Source organism: Neopsephotus bourkii, unplaced genomic scaffold, assembly GCF_033783945.1.
Source record: "Neopsephotus bourkii isolate Nb327-2 ecotype Australia unplaced genomic scaffold, CSIRO-AGI_Nbou_v1 NB_998, whole genome shotgun sequence".
Taxonomy (NCBI): domain Eukaryota; kingdom Metazoa; phylum Chordata; class Aves; order Psittaciformes; family Psittacidae; genus Neopsephotus; species Neopsephotus bourkii.
In genome coordinates, this window is record NW_026901490.1 from 1,897,069 (window position 1) to 1,907,237 (window position 10,169).

Consider the following 10,169-nt stretch of genomic DNA (forward strand, 5'->3'; position numbering starts at 1 on the left):
AAATTGTCTTTTATTTTGTTATCTCCCTTTTCACGTAGATTCCCAGGTTGCATTTCCAAAATAGGTCTGGGTATCTGTAAATTCTGTAATTATTTTTTTTATCCAATTTTTTTTTATAAAGAGAGCAAATTTTTAAAAAGTGTGCTTTTATTGTTACTCATGTATAACCATTCATAAGGGAAGGCCTTTGAGCCCATAACCAAAAAGAAAAACAATCAGTGTATTAAGATTCGTGTTTATTTGCTTATCCTTATTAGCTGGTAATTAAGGTGTTTATTCTGAGGTATATTCCAGGGGCTGTGCTAAGGAAGCCAAACAGTGCCCAAGAGCAGTTTCCCTGCTGCAGTATTCAGACCTGTGCTAGTCTCAGCTGCCTAGAGTGGCGTTGGGCAGCCACAACCCTAAACCGAAATAATAGAACCATTAGGAGGGTTTTGTAAAGAACCTTGGCCAGCACCATATGGCCACAGAGGAGAAACTTCATGTTATTTTCTGATGAAAAATACTTTCTTTGTTCTCATCCTAAACAAATACATTGAATAATTATTTTTACGTAATGTATTTGCAGTGAGGAAAGAAAGAATATGAATACTACATATGTATCTCATAAGTATATTTTATATTGAATTATGACAACGGATATCAGTGATTAACTGATATAATTATAAAAATATTTGTAAGTTACAGTGGTAAAGACCTTTTAGAGTTGGTTTTGGTATAATTTTCTGTTGGGGTTTTAGGTTCTGTTCATGAGTTTGGAAGGAGATACTGCTAGAAAATTGCTGCTATTATGCCTGTTTAGCTAATCAGATATGTGAAGCTCTCGATTTTTAACTACACTTGTACTCATTTTTGCATAAGCTAGTTAATATGCTGCTTCCTTTGTAATGTCTAAAATCATCTCTCATTTCAGTTACTTGTTATATTTTATTAAATAAAGTAATTTGAATTAAAATAAGTTACTTTATGTTTGTTTATTCCTATAGGAAGATATAAAATCATTAACGGCTCATGTAATTGAAAATTACTGGAAGGCACTGGAAGATGTAGACTATGTGCAGACATTCAAAGGACTGAAACTCCGATTTGAGCAACAAAGGGAAAGACAAGATAATCCAAAACTTGACAGGTAAAATGCAGTAAATACTCTTATTAGTATATAACTCTGTTTAATATTGGTAACTTGTTCTGCAGTAATGGGAAATTAAATAATTTAGACTCCTGCTTGCATCTTGGGTATTGTTGAATTTACCTGATTAAAAGTGTGATTCCCAGATGTGTTGCTTCAAACTCTTGGATCAGCTTTCAGCTAACATTAGTTGCTGGACCCTCAGGAATAATGCTAAGTTTTCATACCCTAAACTTAATGTACACCATTGCAATGGGGCTGGAAACCTATCAAGTATTGGAAATTCATTTGCTTAAATAATTAATTTCCATTGTTTAATGTGAAAGATTGTTCAGTTCTGAATTATCATTCAGTGGATTTTTCCTCCAAAAATTCACATCAGATTTCCTTTTATTTTAGGTAGCTGTGGGAGTAGATATTTCAAGCTCTACCAAAATGACTGAGAAATAGAATATACAAAGAAATTGTCAGAGGATGCTTTTTTTATCACTGTTAGATTTGCTGATGGAGTAAAAACCAATCGGATGCAACACTTGAATCACTTCCGTTTGCCAGAGCAGAAGTTCCCTTCCTTAGTACACAGCGGTTACCAAAGTTTAAAAGGTTAGGGTGTATAAAAATAGGAAGTTTACGACTTTTTACTCCCATCTGTTTTTGGCAAATGATACTACTTTTATATATCATTTCATGAAAACAAAATGGACTGTTTGCATGAATTAGATGAGTTAATCTTCAGAATTGTTAGCAAGACCTGTTCTTGTTGTCTTGAGCTAGTTTGAAAACACATTAAAAAAGTAATCCTGATCAGTCATACGAGGACATCTTGAAATTTCAGACTTCTGAGTTCTTTCCTGCCACAAGATTTCTTAACCAGTATTTAAATGTGAGACTTACCGCACAATTAAAATTAGAGTATGATCACAGGTTGGGCACATTAAAGAGTATGCATTAGATGTGCAATTTTGAGTACTAATGTTCTGCACTTGAGATGTTGCTATTTTGTCTTGTGTCAGCTAAGCTTATCACCTGTTAAATTCAGTATAATGGTTACATTAATGCACGTGTTGGAAAGAACACCCAGCTACTTCCTTCAGTAATTTCCATCCGGTTTGGGAAGTAAAACATTGGTCTTGGCTTAAGTTGAGCTAAGTGATTTGTGTATTAGTTGTGCTGCATGAGTTTATCCAGCAGAAAATTACAGCTTCAAGAGCTCTGTAGCTCAACCAGCCCAGTTTTTGCCTTCTTCCTACACATCTTGTTTAGTGGCTGCACAAGCCCTGTCACAGTCCGCATAATTTCCGAAGTGAAAACCCAGAAATAATAAAACGCAAAGATAGCAAGAATCTGTTCACACACTCTAGTAAAGAATAGCTCAGTAAGGGAGGAGACCAAAAATTTCGTTGATGTGGGCCACAAAAGTGTTTGGAAGAGTGCCATTTAAGTGTAGTTTTGCACTATTAACAGAACTTGAATTTAAATGCAGTGTAAAGTCATGCAGTATGTATACATCCAGATGATCATTTTGGCAAGCAGATTATTCAGAATTAAATTTATTTTTAAAAGTACGTTTAGCATTCTTTTTTAATACCTTGTGATTTCCTGATTTTTCCCTTCTTTTTCCTTCAGTCAGTAATGCAAGATTTTTTCGATGAATAGAATAAACCTAGATTGTAGTATTAAAATTTTAATTCCAGTAACAGAGACTTTATGATAAACATTAAATCTCAGACTTACATTGTGGCCAGTAAATTTTGAAGAAGCACTACAGGAAATGTCAAAGGGTTCAGGCTTTTGTTGGAAATTAACTGTTAGAATCAACATCTGGCAATGATTCTATGTTCTTCAGGGTGCACATCACTGTCCCTCTTCTCCAAGGCCCTAATACTGCTTTCTGTGAGAACAAAAGGAAGGTGGGGCTGAGATATACCAACACTGATAATAGATCAAATGGGGAGGGACAGGTAGCACTTTGTGTCCAGGGCTCTGAAGAATGGAAAAAGCTGATAGCGACTGAAAGTTGTAAGAAGTGGATGTGGCAGGAAGAGATAGCTGTCTTTTTAGTGTATCTGGTTTAAACTGGAGTCATACTCAAGTTAGATTGGCAGAGGAGGAGGTTGTTTGCTGGGTTTTTTTCCTTTTTTCTTAAACACATTGGACCCTAGATACCGATGAGCTATCAAGTATTTTCAGGAAGAAAAAAAATTAAAATCTATAGTTCCCAAACTCTTTGGTTTGCAGCTTTTTATTTACCTGTGCAAACTGTTAATCCAAGCCTGCATGCAACACCGTTTTGGACAGAGTAGTCTGAATGTGCTATGAGCAGAATTGTACTTTATTTGATTCTTTATAAATAATGTTTTTAATGATATTTGCATTGAAAATACAAATATTCACATTACAGATTGATTTGCTGGTATTTTTATTCTCTAATACTAGTATCTGTAAGCTGTCACTGTAAATGTTGAGTAGAACTTTTATTATTAATATGAGTTGAGTTTTGAATCAGGAATTTTAAACTTACTGTTCGGCAGCATGCGATCCATTTTGAGAAACCATAGATACAGAAGGGATGCAAGAACCCTGGAGGATGAGGAGGAAATGTGGTTTAATACTGATGAAGATGATATGGAAGATGGAGAGGCAGTGGTGCCCCCTTCTGACAAAACTAAAAATGATGAAGATATCATGGACCCTATCAGTAAATTCATGGAAAGGAAAAAATGTAAGTGATGAGAAGAGTAATACCATACGGCTCATGCAGAAGCAATAACTTGTATTCTGTAGTCCTACTGCAGTGAAGGATTTGCATATATTTATTCTAAAGTTCTTAGATTTTGCAATTGTGACACCAAGTTGTTGGACCACCCCTTCAAAACAGGTTTTGTTGTCTTTAAAAGCAGCATGATACAGAATACTGTTACAGATTTCTTTAAGCATTTGGAAGGCAATCTTAGCTGATAGTCAAGTTTTCCTGTGATTTATTCAGGTTATAATTCAAAAATTTCTACATAAATGTTCAGGTGATTTCATTGGTAGAATACAAGTGTCCATTCCTGGCCAATGACAACTATTACACGCTGGTAGCTAGTATAATAGTATGAGAAAAAAAAGTCTGATTACTCACTTTACCAAGTAGTACATAAAGTGCTAAGCCTTTTCCCACACAGTAAAGTGATTTGTAATTAAATATTTTGCTAAATAATACTGCTCTACTTTTGTATTTTTTTGTGTTTATTTTTCTCTCTCCAGTAAAAGAGAGTGAAGAAAAGGAAGTTCTTCTGAAAACGAACCTTTCAGGTCGTCAGAGCCCAAGTTTCAAGCTTTCCTTTACCAGTGGTACAAAGTCTAACCTTACCAGCCAGTCATCTGCAAGTAATCTGCCTGGGTCCCCGGGGTCACCTGGATCTCCAGGGTCCCCTGGGTCTCCAGGATCAGTTTCTAAAAGCACATCTCAGATGGCAGCTATCACAACTAAGGTAACTCTGGATGGACATAGATTGAATTAATTGTTCCAGACTAGGGGTTTGCTTTATCATCTCCCAGGTTTGCATGAATTCTGACAGGTTATGTGATAATGGACTGTCTGGTTTGTGTGTACATTTTGTCTGATTTTTAGCATTTTTAAAGAGATCTGAATGTATATAGAAAGAAGAAATAACAGCTCTTTTATTGCCCAGACTCTTAAAAGCATGAGCCATAGCACTAGCTGCTGTTTGCAGTGATATTTATGTTGAAATACAGACAACACTTTACTTTTGTTGAATTGCACAGCGTATTTGGCAGGTAGAAAAACAGAAATACTTTGGAAATATTGCCAAATTTTGTCAGATGCCACAATGTCCCACCACCCCCACTGAGAACTTCTGCTGTTACCATTTTTAGTATTGTTCAGGAGGATACAACTGGCACATATGAAAGAAAGAAATTGTATTATGTAGCTGTGGTTTCTGTTGCCAAAATGTAAACAATTTTTAATATCCTAGTGTGACTTTTTTATCTTTTTAAATAACATACAGTTTTGGGTTGGAACATACTGAAGTAGAAGAAGAAATCCTGTTTAAAAGAGTCACTATAACTTGCAATAAATATCCCAAACCAGCATTTTTTATATATTTTAGAACACTGGTTGGATTTTATTGTATTTTTGGCTAAAGTTCTATTTAAACTTATTTAAGTCAAGGGGACAGAGTGATTGGTGTTTTCTCAGCACCGGGGGACAGATAGGTAGTGTTTGTACAGTGTAGTTCAGGTAATGAGAATTTACTTTCCTAACAAGAAAGGCCAGGTTTGTATCTCAGTTCTCATACAGCCTTGGAATAACTCTGTTCACCTAACTTGTAGTAAAGGTAAATGGTATTCTAGGCCTTTAGCTTAAGAGTTTATTTGGATTACCTTCTGCTGACAACACCTGGATAAGAAGAGTTTGGCTGATGAAAGAACTAAGGATTACATCTTCTAAATCCTTCTGTGGGGAAGGGAAGCAGATTTATTTTATTTATGGGGAAAGAGTCAAGCAGTTTTCAAAAGGGATAGAATTGGCTTGGAATTTAGTTCAGTCTGTTCCATATTTCTGCTGGAGGCTTGTTCTTTCCAAAACAGTAATTCCTTGCTTCTGAAATGGGGCCTACATATGGAGCATATTGCATATAGTATTGGTTCCAAAATTTCAAGTCATGGTAGTAAAAGAAAAATGTGCAGTGCGCTGAAAAACATTCGTGGATTCAGGCAGAAGCTATCTCCTGTTGGTAAAATTTACACTGTTCATGAGTGTGCTACAGCTGCAAACCAGAAACAGTGGTGAAATTGGGTTTTTCATTCGTTATCTCATCCTGTTATGTGTAGTATACTCAGTGATATGTTATATGTGACTGTACAAAATGTATGTAACTATTTATCAAGTTGTATTTGGGTAGCCTGTTGGCTGAAATTTTCTGGTTTGGATATCATTAGACACCTGAATAAGTAATATGATCTTGCAGTAAAGTACCAGTAACCGCCGTTGCAGTCAAATGCTGGTCAAGCTTCAGAAATTAAAACATACTGTAGTTGGAGGAAATTCTAGAAGTTTGTGTCACATCTTCATGGGTCCACAGCTGCCTGCTCTTAAAATGTGTTTATTTGCAATACAAGGCATCTTTTTAATATTACTGGATATACTTTAATTTTCATCTGCCAAGTTTTTACATTCTGTAACTCATACACCTCATTCAATTACATTGCACAAAGAAATTGTTTAAGTTACTACACATTTAAACTAGCTTTTGTTGGGACAGACTGTGCTCAAAAAGTATCATCATTCAGAAATTCAGATTGAAGGATACTCTTTGTTTCTGAGGTGCTTCCAGATTGCTCGTTGTTGCATTCAGCCGTGCTCCCTAAAAAAAGATTTAAATCTTTACAGGTAGAGCTGCAGTGGCATTTAGAAAAACTAAGCAGATTTTTGGACTTCCTTAAATTTCAACTGGAAATAATTCCATTGAATTGGATAGATGAAAGCCCATTTTGGATTTATTCACTTAAGCATTTTTCAGACAATTCTTGCTGAAGGATTTATTATTGTTCTGCTTCATTTTATTCAAAACTTCCTGAATCAGTATACTTATGGTAATGTTCCGTGCAGACATCATTTTCCAATACAAATGTGAATATGTGTAAATATTTTAATTGTAGTAATTGTGTCTGTCTTTGTAGGGAGGCCTTGTCGGGCTTGTAGATTATCCTGATGATGATGAAGAGGATGATGAAGATGAAGATAAAGAGGAAACTTTACCTTTGTCAAAGAAAGCAAAGCTTGAGTCATCATAATGGCAACTGCAGAAGAACATTACTAGTTGGGGGAAGGATCTTTTTTCCAAAAACAAAACAAAACCACAGCAAAGCAGCAATCTTTCATGAACTACTGTGTGTGACACAGATCAACCTATACAAATGGATTTCTGCCAATCAAGTGCCAATTCAAAGGAGCAGAAGGAGGGGAAATACTTCATTAGGGGAAAGACTTATGCCTTTGAGCTCTCCAGCTTGGACCACACGTTGCCCTTTTCTCAGGGAAGGAAATGGAAAACAAAACAAAAAAAAAAAGCCAACAGGGCAGGACTTTTGTTAGTGGAACTCTGGATTGGCTGGTCAGTTGCTACAATCAGAATATGCTTTCTTGGACCATGTATGAGACTTCTGAAGAAGAGGCGGTTTTTTGCCCTAATTCTTCACTAGTTAAGAATGCCAGCAGTTTCTTTGTATAAAAGAGACCTGCCTTTGAAATCGTACATTCGGAACATTTTACTCAAGCTACAACAGGTTTTAAAAACCTCTACGGGGGAGGGCTGAATATAAAGTTTCCTCTTTTTTTTTTTTCTTTTTTTTTTTTTTAATATCTGTTCCCTTTGCCCTTTAAACTGCAGAATTCTTTTTGGAGGTGAGGGATTTGTTTGTCCCTTCTTGATTAAAGATTGAGTGGAATTCTAGATGTGGTCACTTTTGTGTCAGATTTTTTTTTGCCCCCCTGAGTGTATGCTTAGTTGTTGAGTATATATTTGGGACCATTAAAATTTTTTGATGTAATATAATCTCACTGTTGTGCTGGTACCTGTTTCACCCTGTGTAATTTTGTTCTGCATCACAGTTCTTAATATGTTTAGGATTTTATGGAAGATGGTATAGTTTTTATTGGGAGAAAAAAAAATCTTACCACAATGTGCATAAAAGCAATACTATTTTGTGACTAAATATTTTATATTAAATTTTACATCAGCAACTGTCAAGAAAAATTTCAGGGAAATAGGAATAAACAAATTTAAACCTATAAATATGAAATTAGTATTCCAAAGAGACTTTGAAATTTCGTAACTCAGAACAACAGTGGTAGACTAACTCATCAAAATGGAAGATGGATGATTTAGGAATACCAATATATTGACTCATTTGACTTACAAAAATAAAAAAGAATTAATGAAAGCTGAAAGAAAAATGGCATTAGTGGTATTTTTTTTAAACCTCTGATTCCCTTTGGAATACCAGTTTTAGTGAATCAAAGATGGTTGTAGAATAGTCTTTACAAGGATACCATCTTTTGCAATTTATTCCAGTAGTTGAAAAAGAGCAGGTAAACTTTGGGTCTAACTCAGTGATGACATTCTTCCCCTTTTTCCAAAACTCGAAATAGTTATTAATGTGAAACTAAATGTTATATCCTGCCTCCTTACTGCACTTAACAGAAGATAGCTTGAAGGAGAGTTTTATTTAGTTCCTTTGCAAACAGGAAAGTCTTCCTTAGATGTACTTTCAGGAGTTTATTCCTTCTGGACATTCAAAGCACCAGTGTTGCAGCAATTGTGATGTTACACATTCACGTAACACATACAAATAGAAGTGAGAGAAATGAAAACCTGAGGCTGGACCATACGTGATTGCACCCCAGTGTGGATTAGCACTTTGTTTCTGAAAATTGTGTTTTGCATAGCAGATTCTGTGCCAACTACAGAAGTCAGTACCTTTGCAGTGGGACATTATGAATACATACTAGTAATTTCAGATCTAAATAAGAGTGTGCACTAGGGAAATATTAGCCATCTTTTCCTCAAGACATTAATTTGAAATCACTTTCCAAGGTTGAGTTTTTACAGTGTGTTTGAAATGTCTGTCACAGGGCAGTTCTCAGCAGTAAATTTTACAGAGAAGGCAAGAGATGAGCATTTGGTCACTACAAGATCTGATACAATTTTCTGCTGCAGTGTGAGACCCCCTATGCTGTCTCAGCAATCTGCCTGAAACCTGATTTTTGCAACTTTGGCTTCAGATCAGGCATCACGACAAGGAAATCTGAAATTTTGCAGGGTTTTTTAATTAGCCCGGATTTAAATCCTTTCCAAGCTGTCAAACTTTCCTTGAGTATAAAGCTTTCAAAATTCATCCGTCTAGTCATCTTTATGTCCTCCAGCTATATTTCAGGAAGGCATTTTTCCGGTGTGGTTGAAGGAACATTTTTTGCTAATGTGTTATTGTGTTCCTTCAGCTATTGAGTATTTGATTTTGTAACGTGTGATGTTGTGGTCTTCTAGTCTTTCACATACTTTCATGATACCTGTAGGAGTCTGGAAGTTTGGACTTCCAGTACTTGAAGTAATGTCGTTTAACAGAAGAAACGCTGTCCTTAAGTTCCTGGGTTGGGTCAAAATAATAACGGAAATAGGTCTGGTTTTGAACTTTCTATATTTTTATGAAGCTCTAAAGGACTGGTAAAGTACTAAGCTGCACATCTTTTAATACTGTCTTGACTTGTAGTCAGATCATTAATTGTCTTCACAAGTACCTAATGCTTGTGGCCTGACAGGACATATCTACATGTTGATGGAAGTTGGAAGTAGCCAGGAAGTAGGTGAGCTGGGGACAATGGTGGGTATGCTATTCCCAGTGACTTTTTTATTCATGGAAATCTCAAAATATATTTCAGGGAAAAAAAAAAAGAAATAGTGGGATTGTAAGAAGTGATGGATTAAAAAAAAAAAAAGTATGAGTTAAGATGTAGAAAAAAATATAGAATCATAGAATAGTTAGGGTTGGAAAGGACCTTAAGATCAAGTTTCAACTCCCCTGCCATGGGCAGGGACACCTCGCTCTAAACCATACCACCCAAGGCCTCGTCCACCCTGGCCTTGAACACTGCCGGGGATGGAGCATTCACAACCTCCCTGGGCAACCTATTCCAGTGCCTCACCACCCTAACAGGAAAGAATTTCCTCCTTACATCCAATCTAAACTTCCCCTGTTTTAAGTTTTAATCCATTACCCCTTGTCCTACCACTACAGTCCCTAATGAAGAGTCCATCCTCAGCATCCCTATAGGCCCCCTTCAGATACAAAACAGTGTTCTTTCTAGATCTTTCTCTGGGCTGCTGGAGTTTTCTTAGTTTTAAATCAATCTGTCCACATCCCAAGAGAGCTGGGTGGATATTGTATTAAAGGTGGCTCAGTTGTCTTGTGTTTTAACTGTATCTTCAAGTATGGTTTACAGGGTAAGCCCTTAAGAATCATACAGGCAAGA

The 10,169-nt window shown here is 36.1% G+C and overlaps 1 protein-coding gene across 5 annotated transcripts in view; it reads left to right on the plus strand.

Moving 5' to 3' along the window:
• Nucleotides 1–7,215, plus strand: part of PPP4R3A (protein phosphatase 4 regulatory subunit 3A) — a 45,588-nt gene extending 38,373 nt beyond the window's left edge. For all 5 annotated transcript variants that reach the window (XM_061359934.1, XM_061359935.1, XM_061359936.1 and 2 more), the window contains 4 exons: nucleotides 987–1,129; nucleotides 3,661–3,851; nucleotides 4,379–4,605; nucleotides 6,821–7,215. In XM_061359934.1, the coding sequence (XP_061215918.1) occupies nucleotides 987–1,129; nucleotides 3,661–3,851; nucleotides 4,379–4,605; nucleotides 6,821–6,934 (675 nt within the window). In that variant the 3' untranslated portion in view covers nucleotides 6,935–7,215. The remainder of the gene's footprint in view (nucleotides 1–986; nucleotides 1,130–3,660; nucleotides 3,852–4,378; nucleotides 4,606–6,820) is intronic.
• The last annotated feature ends 2,954 nt before the right edge of the window (nucleotides 7,216–10,169 follow it).